Here is a 20,032-nt window from a genome sequence, read left to right on the forward strand (position 1 = left end):
CAAAGACCCCCAGAACCATTCCACCACAGCATGAAGTGCCTCTCTCTCCATTCTGGACCCACAGGTAGCAACAACTGTGCTTCTGTACAAAAATGGTCTGCTCCACCTCTGCCTGTAGCCATGTCCCTTGCCATCCACAGATGAGGATTAGGAAATTCTCTATCTCATGGTCCCCTTTTGCATGAAATCCCACTCCAATGTAAACCATTTTCTGCCATCAGATTGCCTTCAGCCCCTTGGCTTACCAGTTCATCATAGCCACCCAGATTCTCACATCCAGTTTTGGCTCAGCAGGAGCTTCTCCACAGTAAGTTACTACATATTCTGACTCCCCATCCACATGTGTCTGCCTTCCAAATCAAAAGCAAGTACCAGACAGCAAAATGTGTAATATAAATTTATTCCATGACATTTTCCTCATTGAAAGTATTTTAAAATAGATTAAAATGCATCAATATTTCATGAAAAATAAAAACCTAGCAGAATTTAGCAATACCTGTAAGATACATGATTCAACCCTGAATCTTTTTTTTTTCATTTCAAGCATCATTTTTTTAAAAAGTAACATAAAAACGGTAACAATCGCTGTATTCTTCACAAATCTCAAGTCACATAAATTTTAATTCAGCTTCCAGTTCTTTTCTGCACCATGTATGTTAATGGTATCTGTTCCTGCTTTTGAGTGGGAACTGTATCTACTTTCTGTTTCTTAATGGTGGTATCTGTCTCTTCTTTCTCTGGTTCTTCAAGAAAATGTTTCATGGTGAGCTTGAATAGTAATCGAGGGTCAGGTCCAGAAAGAGGCGGGCAATTACAGACCTCTCTAATTTTCAGAGCCTAGAAAGAAAGAGTAAAATGCAATTCCCAACAGGCTCTATACAAAATGAATAAAATGTGGCAAAATATTCTGCGTTTTTAGAATAAAAGCTAATCTTAAATTACAACCATAATAAGGAGTTACTTTTCATTATTTGTTCAAGTAATATTTTTAAATAATATTGTACCTTCTCTAACTACCCAAATGTTCTGCTGAAAAGAGAGAGAGAGAGAGACAAAGAGAGAGAGAGAGAGAGAGAGAGAAAGAGAGAGAGATCAGCACTATGTCCTGTCAAATTTCAGCTGAGCAGAATGACCACTCATCAAAGTAAGATATACATGTTGAACATACTGTAAAAAAAAATGAACACAAGTAAAACACCCAACTGTGACCTTCTGGAGTAATAACTAGAAAAGGAAATAAATCAAGATCATGACAATTCCTACTCCAGAAAAAATAAAATGCTGCAAGAAAAGGGTAAACAATCAGAGTGCAACTATCAGTTCAAATGTAAAGTGCTCAGTCTTGACCTACCCATGTTGGAAAAAGGGAAGAGTAGGATGATTATATGTGCACATACCGCAGGTGACAGTGATAAAAAGGGCGTCAGCTCTGACCCTTTGAGTAAGAGAGGGCGTAAACCTAAAAGATGGCAAGGCTCTCTAAATATCTAGACACCTTGGGTAAAGAAAAAAATATCTTGCAACAAAGTAAGAAATAGTTACTACTGAGGCAAGGGCTGCTGCTCTATGTAACTAGGCTTAGTGGGAATATGGATACCTTTGAGCTATTAAAATTAAGGTATTTTAAGAAAAAAGTCTTTAATATTTAGATTTTGGGGGGGGGTCCGGTTGTGGGGCCTGAACTCTGGGCTTGGGTGCTGTCCCTCAGCTCTTCAGCTCAAGGCTAGCGCTCTACCACTTGAGCCACAGCACCACTTCTGGCTTTTTTTCCTTTTGCTTATGTGGTTCTGGGGAATCGAACCCAGGGCCTCATGCATGCAAGGCAAGCGCTCTACCACTGAGCCACCTTCCCAGCCCCTATTTAGATTTTTTTAAGGAAGGTATTTACAGGGAAATACCACACTTCTGACTTGTTAGGAATCATGTATCCTAACGAAGTAACTGAGGGAGCACTAATCCAGACACCCAGAGTGTTGGCCTGGTAGGGTCACGGGTTCTTAGATGAGAAAATTCCCTTCAGCCTCACATGCAACCAGGGACAAATCAGAAAGGGATCTAGAAACCTGGGCTATGAGCACTTCTGATGAAAGAGGAAAAAGGCATTACTTAACCTGAAGGTATTTGGTAACAGGGCTCCATCTTTGAAGCTCATAATACAATAGATTTAAGATGCTCATTACCTTGAATAAGAATTAAGCGAATTAATAAAGTAACACTGAGTTAAGCAGCAAGTCAAGCCCTTAGCTGAATGGTAACTTCTGAGGATAAAAGAAGATACTTGGAGATTTATACCAGTACAGCAAGCATAAGCCACGAGATTCTTGGCAAAAAACTTGGACATAGTCTCTCTTGCTGTAGCGTCTTCACTCACTCTGGGAGGCTGAACCACGTGACTAAGCCCCAAACCAGCATTAGGAAAAAGGTATAGAGTACAGTAGGCAGCAACCAAACCAGTTGAGTTTAGCCATAAGCAAAGCAAAGTAGCAGACAGAGATCAGGGACACCTATCATCTTTGCATGCTCAATAAATACTTCTCTTCTCAACTCACTTGTCTGGTCTTTTGATATGTAGCAAACTTTTAGACTACATATAGGTACACATCAGTCAGAGTAGTGACCTCAGCCTTTTTATAAATTACTTTGTATTCTTCTACTACTTAATATATAACATGTTCCCACAGTCTTATTCTGTTTTACTTGGCCTCTATAAATTACCCTGCTATGAAATTATTTCTTTTCTGAAAAAAAAAACATACTTTTCAATCTCCATTTCAGTTGATTTGATAATCCCCTAAAGAGAGAGATCTTAGCAAAGAGTAAGAACAAGTTATAATTGTGTAAAAAGGACCAATCTGTTTTTACAGAAAGGGTTTTGTTGTTGTTGTTGTTGTTGTTGTTGTTGTTGGTCGTGGGCCTGAACTCTGGGCCTGGGCACTATCCTCAGCTCTTCAGCTCAAGCCTAGCATTCTACCACTTGGGCCACAACACTACTTCCGGCTTTTTCTGCTTATGTGGTGCTGAGGAATCGAACCCAAGGCCTCATGCATGCGAGGCAAGCACTCTACCACTGAGCCACCTTTCCAGCTTAGGGAGGTTTTTGTTTTGTTTTGTTTAGAAAGACTTGGCATTGAACTTAAAAGCCTCATGCTTGCAAGCACTCTACCACTTCAGCCATGTACTGAGCTCTTTTATTTGTATTTTGGTTTGAGACAGGGTCTCTTACTTTTCCCAGAATAACGTTGAATTTGTGATCCTCCTGCCTCTGCCTCTTAAGTAGCAAGTGATAACACATATGCATCACATTACACCAGGCCCTACCAAAAAGATGTTACAAATAGTTAATATCATTAAAATTTACAACCATACCTGAGTTCATTCAAAATCGGGACAACATGATCTCATGATTTTTATCTAGATAGCTACATAACTTCAAACCTCAGAATCCTTAGACAACATCAGATTAATTTTACAGATGAAGGATCTGATCCCCAGAGAAGCTAAATGACAGGCAAAGAATGGAAGTTGGCTTGGAGAGTATCACACCTTTTTTGGCCAAACTTTGGAAGTTTTCAAGATATCTTTCAGTAAATGTGTTATGTCCAGATAATGGAACAATATGCATCTTTAGGAAGATGATGACAAGACATATGGAAGAAATTTAAATGCATATTACTAAGAAGTATCTGAGAAAGCATAAAGACAACAAAGATCAGTGAATGCCAGGAGTGGATGAACAGTGAGCAGAGAAAAAAAAATTTAAGGCAATGAAACTGTTCTAAGGATATAACTAAAGTAGACACTTGTGGTTAAGCATTTACTAAAACACACAGAATAAAGGCTCACAACAGTGAACCCTAATGTAAACGGCCAGTTTAAGATGATAACGACAGGTCAGTGCAGGCTCCAATGTAATAAATGTGTTGCTCTGGTCCAAGTGGAAGGCTCTATATGAAGTCAGGCATTTATGGGAACTCGCTTTTCCTTCTCAGTTTTGCTATGAACCTCAAACTGCTTGGGAAAAGGTAAGTTTATTATTGAAGAAAATGACTTGGAATTTAAAAAGCTAGGGTTAGGTCCTATTTTCATTTTTGATGTTTTTTTCTAACATGTTTTTTATGGTAATACATAAAAGTTTTGCATGTGGTACATTCATTAAATATTTTAATTTTACTGAATTCAGGCCCCTTCTAAATGTTTCAGCAATGTTTCCCTAATGGCTAGAACAACCACACATTCTTCATAAGGGTTCTCTTCATGTGCAAATTGCCTTCCTTCTGCTATGCAGCCACATCCTGTTATAGAATAGTATGTATTTTCATCACATAATCTATTTTGATTTAGTAAAATTTTATTTGATATCTTGATGCAATGTTTTTCTGGTTTTTTCACTCTCCATTCTATATTTATTTTATTATATTCCATGGTGCCAACATCTTTTTCTTTTCATAAATTCAAATATATAATATTAGATATACCTTCATTCTTCATCTCTTCTAAAGGGAGCAGAATTTTCCCAATGAATAACTAGAATATGCCTTTCCATTTCTTTTGCTTTTTTTCTCCTCTGTTTAACTCTATGTACTGCATGTAAAAGGCACTTAATAAATGCATTCTGAATGTTAAGCAAACATTTATAGAACACTAGCTATGAATAAGTCATTATGATAAATGCCACAGGAAACTGCCTGAAGAATTTACAGTCTATGAGAAAGCAGGAAGGGACTCTCAAAGCAAGAATATATGGTCCTGAGAATCCCAAGGAAGATTTGACACTAACATACAATTAGGCAGCCTAAAGTCAAAGAAGACTCTGACTGTTCACCTTGTGCCTTACATTGTGCCAGATATTTTTAGTTAAATTGTCTATACCGATGTTATAATGTGAATCATTTTAAAAATATTGAGTGCACAATACTTATTATTAGGGTGTCTTAGAAGGCAGGAAGGTAAGGAGAGAAAGTGGATAGCAGGACCCTACCCACACAAACACACAAGTACAAAAACAAAAGCTGGGAGATATTGCTACCCTGATTCTACTTACAGAAAAAAAAAAACCAAGGGTTAGATTTTCTTTCTCAAAGTTAGCTAGCTAGGTCAGAAGGAAAAGACTACTATTTTTATACTACTACATCCTATGAACATCTTTTCCCCATATCTAACTATAATTTCCTACAAGCTAATGTTCTCTAAGGGAGTGGAAGAGCTATCCAATTCTACTGCCAACTCTTCTATTTTTAGCCACAATTATATTGCTTATTTTTCCTATTACTACACACCAAGCAGTCACTTAAATATTCACTGGGCATCTCAGAAACTCACAGCCATTAAGGATAGAGGACAAGAACTGTACATTCTGGGATAAAAGACAGACAATAAACAGTAAACAAAATCATTTTAGTTAAGTACATGAAGAGACTGAATAATGCATCGTGTCAGAAAATGAAGGATTGTTGCATGTGAGAAAAGCTATTTTATATGAAAAGATCAGAGAAAGCCTCTCCAAGGAGGTGGCATTTCTATGAAGAACTGAAGGAATGATTCTTTGGGCAAAGCAATCAGGAAGTAGAGTGGCTGTAAAAAGGGAGGAAACAAGCTTTCCTTGGCTGAAACCAAGGAAAACTTGGGGAGAGAGAGACGGTTGATAAAGTTGGAGGAGTGGTCAGTAGTCAAATTATGTGATGTAAGAACTGAAGGAGATGAGAAAACACTGAAGGCAAGAAAATTACAGTAAGAAAATTATTCTGGGAGCTGGGTACTGATAGCTCATGCCACCAGTAACTAGCTACTCAAGAGGCTGAGATCTGAGAACTGTGGTTCAAAGTTTCCCCACGTAGGAAAGTCTATGAGACTCCAACTAACGAGCAGAAAACCAAAAGTGCAGCTGTGACTCAAAGTGGTAGAATGCAAGCCTTAAGCAAAAGAGCTCAAGGAACAGCACTCAGACCCCATGGTCAACACAAAAGAAAAGAAAAAAAAAAAGATGATTGAAAATAGGACTTGAGGAGAACAGAAGAGACTCAAGTAGGAGATGGTTGCAGGATCTAGAACAGATATGCTGGTGACCTGTACCAGGGAATAGCCATGATGGAGGCACAGATTCCTAAGTAAGTTAAAGATGCTCTTTGATGAAGGGAGTAAGGAGAGGGGTGAAAGATTGGTCCAAAGTTTCCTCATATGACATACTAGCTTTTCTTTCATGATGTCACTTATGAATCTGAGGCAACTTACTTGCTCATAGTAAATAATTATTGAAATGTAGCCTAGAATGTTCACTGACTAAATAGCCTCAATCCACAAATTCTTTCAAAGGTGTGTCTATCAAACTGTCAAAATAAAATCATTTAATAGTCACCACATAACATAAAATGAATCACTTTATAGCATTTCTTTTTATATTTTGAGAGTACAACTAATTAGTTCCTGGATAATTACTTTTTGGACTTGTGAAAAAATTCTCCAAGTAAATCCCATGAGAGCTAGGTACTCTTTTCTTTACTAATCTGTTAGAACTTCTAAGTTCTCATTTTTTGTTGTTGTTGGTAGTGGGGCCTGAATTCTGGGCCTGGGCGTTGTCCCTCAGATCTTCAGCTCAAGGCTAGTGCTCTACTACTTGAGCCACAGCACCATTTCTGGCTTTTTCTGCTTATGTGGTGCTAAGGAATCAAACCTCATGCATGCAAGACAAGCACTCCACCACTGAGCCACCTTCCCAGCCCTCTAATATTTTTTAAATTGACTTATTTACACTGTCTCTCTTTCCAAAGTTAATCTAAGTAGGTTCATTCTGGTTTACTGAAATTTCAATGTTGATTGCATATACTATGGTAATTTACAAATACACTCAGACATGCACACATGCACACACAAGCACACATGCAGGCATAAGCAGTAACATTTTTTATTTTCACATGAGTATGAACATCATCTAACTAAAGTAATATTTTCTAAAATATTATGGTTTCATAGTATATTACTGTATCTCTTTCCCTGATCACATTTGCATTTTATTCTTTGTATAACTGGTCCAATGAATGCCATTTTAACTAATTCTCCCCAAAGAATCAACTCTTGCCATTTTGCATATTTCTGCTTAATTTCCTTGATTGTAATTTCCTGATTTGAAGTGTTTTTTCAGTTCTTTATTATTATATTTATCTTTTTCTCTTATTAATATAAACAATTAAATTGATACATTTTCTTTGAATATAGGTTTGGCACCAACCCATGAAAATATTAACTAAATCATTATCAATTTTTGAAATTAATGTATACTCTTACTGTTTGCAAATTTCTAACATGTATATTTAAATTTTTATGGGGCCATCACCTTGTAACTTTTATTTTCTTAATGTTAATGTATTATCTAGACTATCTGGCCATAGTCTTTACACAAATACACACATGTTTGTCCTTTGTTTCCCCTTCCTATCCCTTCCCATTCTACCCCCCCCCCCACTAAAGTTGTAAAGTTCGTTTTCGACATAACAACTTGTACATCTCATTGTTGCAATGGGTCCACCTGTTTCCCTATTTAAACAATTTGTTTTTTCCCTTCCCCTCCACAAATTATACCGACATCAAATACAGTGAAAGCAGGGATTATACCATTGGGGAGGGACATACAAAGCAACAAAGAAATATCTTATAAATGTGTTAGAAACAATTGCATGAAAGAAAAAACAATATTTTAATACATATCTTAGGGTTCATTTCCCTAACATCAACTTATCTGACCGTTTATGCTTGACTCAGAAATATACTAGATATTGCAAATAAGGGAAACCATGGGACCTTTGTTTCTTTGGGCCTGGTTTACTTCACTTAATATAATTTTTTCCACGCCTTTCCATTTCCTAACAAATGGGGCAATGTCATTCTTTCTAATGGAGGCATAGAATTCCATTGTGTATATATACCACATTTTTTTGATCCATTCATCTACTGAGAGGCAACTGGGTTGGTTCCCTATCTTAGCTATGGTAACTAATGCTGCAATAAACATAGTCATGCTGGTAGCAGAGACTCTGAAAACATTACAGAAAATATACTTTTTCATAGCATTAATTTTCTTATGTCAGTTAAATCTTATTTTTTCATACTATTTGAATGAATTTTCCTAACTATTCTCCAATGGCATAAGAAGAATGCTATAACTTAATAGAATTAGTCTAGTCTAGTCCCTGGCTGTCAGTGCTCTCCGGCTGGGCATTTTGCTGATACGCTTCTCGGGTAGCACTCATTCATGATCTTCTATCTTAAAAGAAAGAAAAGTTGGTTTGTCCAGATCATGAACCAACGTGTGCTAGTTTCATTGTTTCCTATTTCTTTCCTCTTAAACATTTATATTTCATCAACATCTGAAAAAGTAATATGCAGCCTCTTCTTTGCAATCAAGATTTAAAACTTTGTAAGTTTAAATGGTGCATTTTGCAGTCTTAGATTTTCTCACGTACTTATCATACTCTGGGATCCAAAAACACATCTTGAGAAATGTTACTTATCATGGGAATGTGATATAGATATCATGGTTAAATAAATGAAGACAAGAGAAGAGGAATGAATGTATTTGTCTTCCTTACTACTATGTGCAGCTTGGACTTGCTGGTCTTTCAATTCTTTCCTTTTTTTAGACATTTCTTGGTTCGAGTGTTTTAATTCAGTTGTACTATGTTTCTGCCTTCCACATCAATGAGTTTTTGCTCTGGGGTATCCAGAATTTTTACAGCTTCCACTAAAAGTTTTACAACTTCTTTGTTGTATTCCACAAGTTTAGGAATTTTCAAAAAATAAATGTATCTTTCATTTGTGGTCACTCCTCGTGCCTGTCACTTTCCAGACGATTAAGTCAGGCCTTTGTTGACAACTCCATAGGCATGGCATTTGTGTGCCACTGAAGCCATCCTCACTAATACACTAACATTTTCTCCAGATGCATGTGAGATTTGAGACTTGGTTTTGCTCTTTAAAATTTTCTCCTCTCAAAACATCTTACCAGAAGACAATGAGCATTTCATAGGCTTTCATTGTTATTACTGGATTTGGTTTTCATGGAGCCCTTATATTGTTGTTTATGAAGGAAATTCAAATATTCAATAAATGTTTTATGTAAAATTACCTTTATCAGTCCTTTCTTTTCGACATTTTTACTATCACACTGATTTCTTACAAGTCTCTTTTATCTACCTCTTAGATCTACTCTAGAACAAAAGAAAAAAGGATTCAACGTCTATTATTTAATGAGAATTGATTTGGATGGCCTAAGGTTCTTCATTGTTTTACAGACATTCTGCCTCAAGGCACACACTGGGATACATCTGAGGTAGAGGAAAAAGAAATCCCTTAACCAAAAGGAAAAAAGAACTCAGGTTCTTGGAGAGATAGACAATTTCTGGGTACAAATTATACCCCACAATCACCTGCGGAACGTTAGAGTGAAAACCGTCTTCACAACAGAAGGAAGGGTGGGATTGGTCCCATCTAAACCCAGTGGTGGGCTTTGACAGCTTTGTATGTGAGGCAGACAGACAATGGAGAGCCCTTTAGAACAAACTATGTGAAGCAGAGTTTTAATACCTATAAAATGTAACTACCAAAATTTGAATACTGTTAACAGGTATATAGAAAAGGCAAATGAGGAAATGGCTTTAGTTTTTCACCATTAAGTATAATGCTGGCTGTAGGTTTGTCATATATAGCCTTTATTATATTGAGGAGTGTTCCATGGGTTCCTAGTTTTTTCAGAGCCTTCATCAAAGGGGTGTTGGATCTTGTCAAATGCTTTTTCTGCATCTATTGAGATAGCCATGTAGCTCTTATCCTTGCTCTTGTTGATGTGATGAATTATATTGATTTGCATATATTGACACAAGTGGTTTTTTTTCTTTCTTGCTATTGTTTCTAATGTATTTATAAGGTACCATGTGATTTTTTTGTTGCTTTGTGTGTCCCTCCCCCATGGTATAAACCCTGTTTTCACTGTATTTGATGTTGGTATAATTTGGGGAGCAGAAGGGAACAAATTGTTTAAATAGGGATACAGGTTGACCCATTGCAACAATGAGATACAAGATGCTATGTTGAAAAATGAACTTTACAAATTAGGCAGGGGGGTGGATGTAGTTGTGGAGATGGGAAGGAAGGGATGGAGGGGAAAAACAAAGGAGGAGACAACAATGCTTGATAAGAGATGTACTCATTACCTTGCTCATGTGATTGTAACCCCTCTGTACAGTATTTTCACAGTAAAAAAACATTAAAAAAGAAAAGAAAAGTCAAATGATAGCACAAGGAAGCAAACACAAGAATCTAGAATCTACAATATAGGAATGGATTTACTCAGTAAGTCAATGACATGTTTATAGATTAAAACAAAAGAGATGAGGTCTTATACCAAGAAGACATACAGACATAAGGACAAAATACAGTGGGTGGATCCTGAGGTCCTAACTTGAACAAATCAATTATAAAAGTGTATTTTCTGACAGAGAATCTACATATGTAACATGATATTTGATTTTAAAAAATCACTGTGCAAGTGTTCTAGAACAGCCCAGATTCAGCTTATGAGTGCCAGCCCCAAGTTGCAGTGAGACTCAAGAAAGGAAGACTGACCTACCATTTCACACAGTGGTATTTATTACGGTGATTTACTGAAGGAAGTGTGTGGTCCTGAACAGCACAAGACCAGTTGGTATTTCAGAGTTCTGCTTAGGACAAAAATAGCTTTGTCCCAGCTAGAATTCATCTCATTCAGTCTTAAGCTCAAACTGGCTAGGTGCATACCTGGCGCCAGTAGCCCATTTTAAGACTCTACAATATACTCTAGTGGTTTTGTCTATTTATAGTTTGCTGGGAACTTACGAAGGAAAAACCATCTAGGGTGATTCTTGAACAGTCATCGCAGTTTTAACTCCAGTTAGTTATAGTCATGTTATACTGAATCAGTACAGTAGGATAATGGTATGATTATGGTATAAAATGAAACTACTCTTTGAAATGCCTATCACAGTTGATGGTAAAGGAGTTCAAGAAATATCACCTGAAGATGGCATCCTAGTATGCTGTTTACTTTGAACTGAAGGCACTTGGAGAACAGTAGGACCAAGGCAAAACTTTCTCCAATCTCCTTTCATCTGTACAGACAGACAGAACTAACTTCTCCTCATGAATCTCTTCTTGGGTAATCTTATCGGGAGACTAGACCAAGACCAAATAATCACCCAGTCTTGAACTTTTTTTATCCAAGAAAAGTCTTATTTACATAACAAAACAATTCTATATACCATATATTTCCTCCCCATCATAACTTGTGTTCTCATCTTTCCCTAAGACATATTCCTTTCTGTCACTCAGAATAAACCATGATTATTTAATTCTTTTTTGAGTCTCATTTTGTGAGACTTGAGGATGGGGGTGGGGGGCGGGTAAGAGGGAGGCCACTGAAGTTCAGGACACATCACCCTAAAATATAACCACCAGAGACCAGAATATGGCACACATAATACTCCTCTTTAGCAAAATAGCCAATTTTGGGAAACAGCACATATACGAGAAGTTCTAAAAACCAAATCAGTATTCTTTTGATAGAACAAATCACATCTGTAAAGGAAGTCCTCTCTGGTGGAGGAAAAAGAAGGAAGAGGCACTGACCTAACCTCCAGAACAAACCTTACTTCTGTTTGCTGTGCTCCTCCGGAACTTCCCAGAACCAACCTTCCCTACATCCTCTGACTTTGCATCTGGAAATAGTATTTAAAACTCCACTCAGACCTTCTTTCTGGGAAACTCATAAATATATATGACATATACTCATTAATAAACTTCTATTTATTTTTTCTTGTTACAGAGAAAAAAATTACTTTGTCCTCTTATAAAGAAATTAGAAATAAAATGCCCTGAGGCTTGTGATTTGCATTGAAATACATCTTAGCAGAAAAAAATAAAACAATAAAGGAAGCATAGAAAGGGGGTTGATACTATCTAAAATGAACAAGGAAAATATGGGTGGCTCATTAAATTATTCACGTCATTATTTTTACATTTTTATAAAAATCCTAATCAAAAGTAAAACAAAAGGTTTTTAAAGAAAACCTCTTTTCTTCCTCTTCTCCAGTCTCTATAGCCCATTTTTTGCATTTCTACAACTTGACCCTTGAGTTTCTATCTGGGCTTTTAGTCCTAAATGGCTCCTGAGAGTTTTAAATGTTTCTCCTGAAAAATAAAAGCTGTCCCTTCACTACTGGTAGCAGTTAGGAGGGTACTTTTAGGGCAATCACTGATGCTTGCAGGAGCAGGGAGCTGCTCTCCCTTTCGGCTGCAAAGAATAAACCTTTCTTCACTCTGTGATCTCCTGGTTGTGCTAATTGGCTTTGCTTTCACCAAGGGGTGAACTCAGTGCCTTCAGCTATACTATTATCTCTATTTCCAACTCTCTCCCTTCATTTCTGAAAACAAAACTTTCTTTCAAAGCCAAGGGTTCAGAATCAACAACTGCAACCCAAAGACTAAGTTAGGAAGATATTTAACAAAAATGAATGAGAAAAAAATGTTACTGCATCAAGAGACACGGAAATATGGCCAAGATAATTCTTACAGGTCTACTTAATAATAAGCAAAACATATTTATTAATCTCATTGGATTATTTGATGTTATCTTTTCCTTGAAAGAAAGATGAGGGAAAATAAAAACTAACGCCAGAAACGGAAATGGGCAGAAAAAGTATTAGGAACTCTATTAAGTAAACAGTGCATCTTTCTTAGTTATCACTTTCATATGGTCTTTGAGCTATTTTTACAATTTGTAAGTTGTAAAACATTAATAATAATGTAAATGATAGTTGTTCATAGAAAGGAATTGTGCCTGCTATAACTGATTGATGGAATATTTTTCATTTATTTATATTTTGTATTGCCATATACCTACTGATGAAAGTCAAAATGGGAGGTGGGAGGGAAGGGATTGTAGGGGGAAAATAAAGGAGGAGGCAACAATGCTCAATAGGAAATGTACTCATTATCTTGCTCATGTAACTGTAACCCCTTTGTACAGCATTTTTACAATAAAAAATGTAAAAAAAAAGTCAAAATGGCTGCAGAATGGTTTTTTATTTTTTATTTTATTTATTTTTTTGGGGGTCCGGTCGTGGGGCCTGAACTCTGGGCCTGGGCTGTCCCTCAGCTCTTCAGCTCAAGGGTAGCGCTCTACCACTTGAGCCACAGCACCACTTCCGGCTTTTTTCTTTTTGCTTATGTGGTGCTGAGGAATCGAACTCAGGGCCTCATGCATATAAGGCAAGCGCTCTACCACTGAGCCACCTTCCCAGCCCCATCAGAATGGTTTAAAAAAAAAAAAAAAAAAAGCAGTGAAAGAGAACAAGACTCATCCCTGAACTTTGAGGCAGGAAAGACAGGTGAGACTAGGAAACTAAAACTATCCTTTTTAACAAATATCAAAAAGGCCAGAATCAACCAGGCACCAACAGTTCACACCTGTAGTAGCTACTCAAGATGCTGAGATCTGAGAAACACAATTTGAAACCAGCCTGAGCAAGAAGTATCATAAGACTCTTATCTCCAATTAAGTACCCAAAAAAGCTAAAGTGGAGCTGTAGCTCATGTTATAAAGCACTAGCCCTGAGCAATAAAGCTGAGGGACAGCACTAGGCTGAGTTCAAGCTCACACCTGTAATCCTAGCTACTCAGGAGGCTGAGAGCTGAGGATCATGGTTTGAAGTCAGCGCTGGCAGGAAAGTCTGTGAGACTCTTACCTCTTACAAAAAATCCAGAAGTGGATCTGTGATTCAAGTGGTAGGTAAAGTGCTAGCCTTGAGCAAATAAGTTCAGGGGCAGTGTCCAGGCCTTGAATTCAAAACCAGGGACCAGCATTTTTTAAAAAAAATGTTAAAAGGTGGGTGGCTTCCAGGGATTGAGGCTAGAGGAGTTAAGGATGGAGAGACACTAGTCAAAGCAGACAAAGCTTCAGTTAGGAGGAATAATTTCTGAAGAGCTGCTATTACAGAATGGGACCACAGTTAAAACAACTATACAGGGCTAGGAAGGTGGCTCAGTAGTAGAGCGCTTGCCTTGCAGCCTGAGGCCCTGGGTTCGATTCCTCAGCACCACATAAGCAAAAAGAAAAAAGAAGCCGGAAGTGGCGCTGTGGCTCAAGTGGTAGAATGCTAGCCTTGCGCGGAAGAGCTGAGGGACAGCGCTCAGGCCCAGAGTTCAAGCTCCACGACCGGACCCAAAAAAAAAACAACTACTATTTCCCTGAAAACTGCTAGAATATAGATCTGGGTGGTCATTCCCATACCCAAATAAGTATATGAGGATCTATTAATTAACTTGATCTGAGTATTTCACCATGTTTATAAATTAAAACACTGTGTTGAATTCATACAAATAAACAGGTTTTTAAAGGTGAAGATAAATAATGAACACACATGTTCTCTCCTTTCTAAAGATCACTGGCTATATTTATTCCCAGGAACAACTCAAGGATTTAGGAAACAACTGTGGACAAACAGTATGATTCTTTATGTTCTACATACCAAGAAAAACAGAAATTAGTTATAAGGTGCACCTGATAGTAACTAAGCTTAATAAAAAAGAAAAAATGAATATAAGAGAAGGAAGCTTTGTGATTAAATTAAAAGCTTCCTTTGAAAACAAACAGCAAGACAATGGGGGGAAGGACTAAATCACCTCCAGCTTTTTGACGTTTTTCTGAAAATATTGTTTTTTTTCTCCCCTTCCCCCAAAAGCAATTTTTTTTAATAGCCCATTCATTTCAGTCTCAAGTAGATACACATCACATGCACCATAATGTTTTTTTTTAAGGTTTTAGACAATGTTACTGTCAGGCTCCCTGGCTTTCTTTGATTCAGAGGCCAATTCAATTACAGCAGCTGCTATGATATTTGCCTTTCCTCAATACTCTCCACGTCAGACAAAATGAAATTCTGTAAGGTGAACAGGGTATGTTTGTGTACATTGGCCAACAATGACATTTCACAGTAATGTTAAACACATTTTCTGCTCATGAGAGGTATAACATTAATAATTTATTCATTTACTTTGCCCAATTATAAGTGTATAGGAATGGTTTTCACATGAGTTCAAGCCCCTAGCTTCCGGAAAGTTTAAAGGATTTAAAATAAAATGAGATTAAAATGAATGTATTTATAGCCTGCATTGAGTGATTCTGAAACCTAAAATCAGAATGTAGTAGGTCAGAGCATCAAGATATAAAATAATCTAGCTTACAAATTAAGCTGCCATTGAAAGCTGGCATTTTAAAAATATTTAAAAATTAGTGCTATTCACTAGATCTAAAATATAACTAGACATGATAACCTATGCAGGACTCTAGACATTCACACATGAACTGTCAGACTACAACAGGATAGCCTGAGGGGAGGAACCCAAAGTGTAACTTCTCTGAACACTTAAAATACTGTTTTACAAAACAAATTTCAGGAAATAGAAACATGGGATTTTTTTTGCTGTTAGTTTGGTGGTGGGAGAGATGGTGTTTGTTTTAGCTTTTGGATTTTTTAGGGAGTGGGAAGCAGAAAGGGAGGGAGGCAGAGTGAACGAATGTAATCATGTTATTCAGTACATACTAAGTGGAAAATGACCTATGTAACTTTTGGGCAGGGATAGGAGGGGGAAACGGAGAGAGCAATGGAAGGGGTAACATTATCCATAAAAAGAAATGCACTAATTAGCTTACTTATGAAATGGTAACCCCTTTGTCCAACCCCTTAATAATAATAAAATCATAGTTCAAAAAGATGAATTCTCAAAAATAAATACAATTCAAATTAGGATTATAATTACATAATCCTAAGCAACAACTCCAAGTTAAATGCTCTTCCTATCTATCATTGCCATCCTCTTCATCTCCAAAGGGGGATGGCAGAGAGAGAGGCAATGAGAGAAGCAGAGATGAAACCTCAACTAAATACTGGGGTTGAAAATAAATTTATGAAGTCAGCTTCCTTTACTCTCACCTATTCATATTTTATAAAAATTCTTATTGAAAAAACTTACAGTATTTCTTTGAAGGACAAATTATGATATACATAAATTTAAAGTCTCAACAGTGTAACTATAATTTTAAAACTGTCATACTATTAAACATCAACAGGTTGATACAACATCTGTTCTTCAATTTTTCACCCCAGTTGTTATGGTAACCAAAATATGTGGGATGTGTTTCCTAAATTTAACACAGTATTTCAAGTAAATAAAATTATAACATATGAGCTCATTAACAACAAATAATATTATTACTACAAACCTGTATTTATCCTCTTTAAATGCTAGTGGATTACAGCATTATATTTAACTAAACATTCACACATGCTTTATCTCAGAATTCATATAGCAAGGGTATTTTTTTCTAATTTGGGGGTGTTAACTTGATTTAAAAACAACACAAGGAAGGAACTAGTCTATTTTCTGAACAATACATTATGACAGAGCACTATAAAATGATACAACTATACTGCTCTGCAGGATCTACAGATCCCAGCCTTCCATGAACAAACCAGGCCTGCTACTAGGCTGGTCTGCTGAAACCCTCCACCAGCACTCCATCTCTGTGTAAAAGCAAGAGTTCCCACAGGGCTCAACTTCTCTGACTAACTCGTTTGAAGCTGCTCTTCCAGCACTGCTCATCTCGGCTCACAGATTACCTGTCCATTAAACCCACGTTCATATTTTGAAGCCTTAGCTCCCAAGGTGAACATATCTAGAGATGGAAACTAAAGAAGGCAATTATGGTTAATAAGGGTGGGGTCTTAATGGGTGGGGTCACTAATGGGATTAGTGCCCTTGTAAGAAGAGACACCAGAGACCCACCTCTCCCCACATTTCCTATTTAGAATAAGCACTGTGAGAGCAGATCTTTGTCTATCTGCCTATAACACCTGCTACGTGGCATAAACAAGCAATTGATAACATTAGTTGAATACATAAAATATAAGTTTAAAATATCTTAAATGCTGACATACTATGATAACTAATAATACATTTTTGAAATCCAGAAAGATTATAGTAAAATATTCAGTTAATTAAAAAGTTATGGTTACCAAAATCTGTGTTCTCATCACAGAACCACAGAACCTTGGTTTCTTCTATGAATCAGATCCACAATAGGCACTGACCTTCTCTTCCAATTAAATGTGGCAATAGATACTTTCATGTTATTCTGCCCTATATCTCGTTCTCTACACAACTCCTGGTAAATTTGTCCCAGTAGTCCAGTTTCAGATCTTTAGCCATCACATCTTTGGAGTGACCAAAACTATTATTGTTGGCCAGGCTTCTCCATGCTCTGCTGATCTTTTCAAGAGGAGATGAGGGTGGGGAACTGGAGTTTGAACTCAGGGTCTTGCAAGCACTTTTACCACTTGAGTCAAACCTCCAGCCCTTTTTGTTTCTAGGTTATTCGTAGACAGGGTCTTGCTTTTTGTCCAGGACAATCTCCCTACCTGTGGCCTCTTAAGCAGTTGTGATGACAGGTTTCTAACACTCCAGCCCAGAATATTAAGATGGTCTCACTAACTTTTGCCCAGGCTGTCTTTGAACCAAACTTCTTCTGACCTCAGTCTCCTGAGTAATGGGGATTACAGTGTAAGCCACTATACTTGGCCTACAAGTACTTTCAAGCATATGCCACTTAAGTAAGCCATGTCTGAGAATACAAAACATCAAAAGGACAGGCGCCTCCATGGTTGAATATAACACTGTACTCATTTAACTAGGAAAATAACACCCTATATAAAACTCTAAAATGTAGTCTTTAGTAGCATACAGACTCATATAATTCCATATACTGCCAAAGGAACTGCTTTGCTTCATTACAGAAATTAGAACTATGATAGAAGAGAATTCCAATCTTTGAGTTATGACTGTGTATTCTAATTAACAACATACCCTTGCACTAACAACCAGTTTTACTTCAATCACTGAGTTAGTCCCAATATTGTAATAGAATTTTATTGCTTTCAAATTGAATTTAATCACTTGGGGGGGGACGAATATAAGGAATTTATCTAAGGTTTTCAAATTAAATTTCTGAACTGGGATAGTTTATTTTTAGAAGTAAAATGCCTCCTACATTTTTTCTTGGCTCTCAAGCAACATTTGTTTCTCTAACCAGTTTTTCTCCATATTCACTAATCAACCTATTATTATTTGTGTGTGTGTGTGTGTGTGTGTGTGTGTGTGTGTGTGTGTGTGTGTGTGTGTGGTGTGTGGGTCTCAGTACTGACACTTGAACCCAGGGCTTCATATTCTTTTTCTGCTCCCAGCTAGTGCTCTACCATTTGAGCTATACCTTCACCTCTTAGTTTTACTGGTTACTTGGAGATTAGAGTCTGATGGACTTTCTTGTCCTGGATGGCTTCAACTGTGATCCTTCCATCTCAGCCTCCTAAGTAGCTAGGATTATAAGCATAAGTCACCAGCACCCAGACAACCCACTATTATTTTACAGACTTCTCTACAGCACATTTCTTTAACCTCTCTGAAAATCTTCATCAATTTGATTAAATTACAACTTCAAAACTTAGAATCTAAGTTTCAAAGTTGGCTAGTAGATAGAATTCATTCATTTTAACCATATATTTTTAGAATTATAAAGAAATCATATATTTGTTGTGGCTTTAGAGACAGGCTGAGATTTCCTAGGTGCTATAAGGTCTGTGGCTCTAATATAAAGTCTGTGGCTTAGCTATAAGATCCATTGCTCCCAACATCAAATACAGTGAAAACAGGGGTTATACTGTGAGGGAGGGACATACAAAGCAACAAAGAAATCATCTTATAAATATGTTAGAAACAATTGCAAGAAAGAAAAAAATTTGAGTCCTTATCTTGGGGTTAATTTCACCTAACATCAACTTAACTGACCGTATCTGCTTGTTTCAGACATATACTAGTAATTGCAAATAAGGGAAACCATGGGACCTATGTTTCTTTGGACTTACTTCACTTAATATAATTTTTTCAAGTCTTTCCATTTCCTAACAAATGGGGCAATGTCATTCTTTCTGATGGAGGCATAGAATTCCATTGTGTATATATACCACATTTTCTTGATCCATTCATCTACTGAGGGGCATCTGGGTTGGTTCCAGATCTTAGCTATGGTAAATAATGCTGCAATAAACATAGTTGTGCTGATAGCTTTGATGTTGGTATAATTTGTGGAGGGGAAGGGAAAAAACAAATTGTTTAAATAGGGATACAGGTGGACCCATTGCAACACAGAGATGTACAAGACGTTAGGTCGAAAAACAAACTACAACTTTGGCAAGCAGGGAGAGGTGGTAGGGATGGGAAGGGGAAACAAAGGAGAGGAGGAGGCAACAGTGCTTGATAAGAAATGTACTCACTATCTTGCCCATGTAATTGTAATCCCTCTGTACAGTATTTTCACAATTAAAAAAAAAAAAAAAAAAGATCCATGGCTCCCAATCAGCAGAAAGAAAACTCTTAAAGGTACGGTACAATACTCAGTCAGTTACAGATAAAACATCCATTGTTCTTGGCTTACACAGGCTTTTGAAGATCACTACACATTACTCAGGTAAATTTCACCAACATCAGAAGAACAGAGAAGTAGCATGATAAGTTCAATGCAGCCAGAGGAACATATCAAGGCCTGGTCTCCAAAATGCAAGTAGATAATCCTCTAGAGAACTCCTTTGTCCTTTTACCTTGTGAAGCAAGCAGTCTATGAACTAGAAAGTGGGCCCTCACTGGACACCAAATCTGCTGGCAAACTGAGCTGAGGTTCTCCAGGGAGAAAGCCATTTCTATTATTTATTAACCTTTCAGTCCATGGTCTTAAGTTATAGTAGCCAAATGAAACAAAATGTGTTAAGAAGTCATGCTTTATTGTCCCAAATACTCAAAAAAGGTACAAAGTATGCTGGAATTACCAAAATCCTATCATCATTTCTTTCTAAATAAACTCAGAATCTGACCCCTCCTGACCCGCTCTTCTGTTTCTACACGT

The 20,032-nt window shown here is 37.0% G+C and overlaps 1 protein-coding gene across 4 annotated transcripts in view; it reads right to left on the reverse strand.

Annotated features, from left to right (window-relative positions):
• Nucleotides 1-394: 394 nt before the first annotated feature.
• Oma1 (OMA1 zinc metallopeptidase) overlaps nucleotides 395-20,032 on the reverse strand; it is a 58,801-nt gene continuing 39,163 nt past the window's right edge. For 3 of the 4 annotated variants that reach the window (XM_069987151.1, XM_069987152.1, XM_069987154.1), the window contains one exon: nucleotides 395-837. In XM_069987151.1, the coding sequence (XP_069843252.1) occupies nucleotides 625-837 (213 nt within the window). In that variant the 3' untranslated portion in view covers nucleotides 395-624. The remainder of the gene's footprint in view (nucleotides 838-20,032) is intronic. The other variant, XM_069987155.1, reaches the window with a different exon arrangement.

This window comes from Dipodomys merriami, unplaced genomic scaffold (genome assembly GCF_024711535.1).
Source record: "Dipodomys merriami isolate MVZ:Mamm:240054 unplaced genomic scaffold, mDipMer1.0.p SCAF_34, whole genome shotgun sequence".
Taxonomy (NCBI): domain Eukaryota; kingdom Metazoa; phylum Chordata; class Mammalia; order Rodentia; family Heteromyidae; genus Dipodomys; species Dipodomys merriami.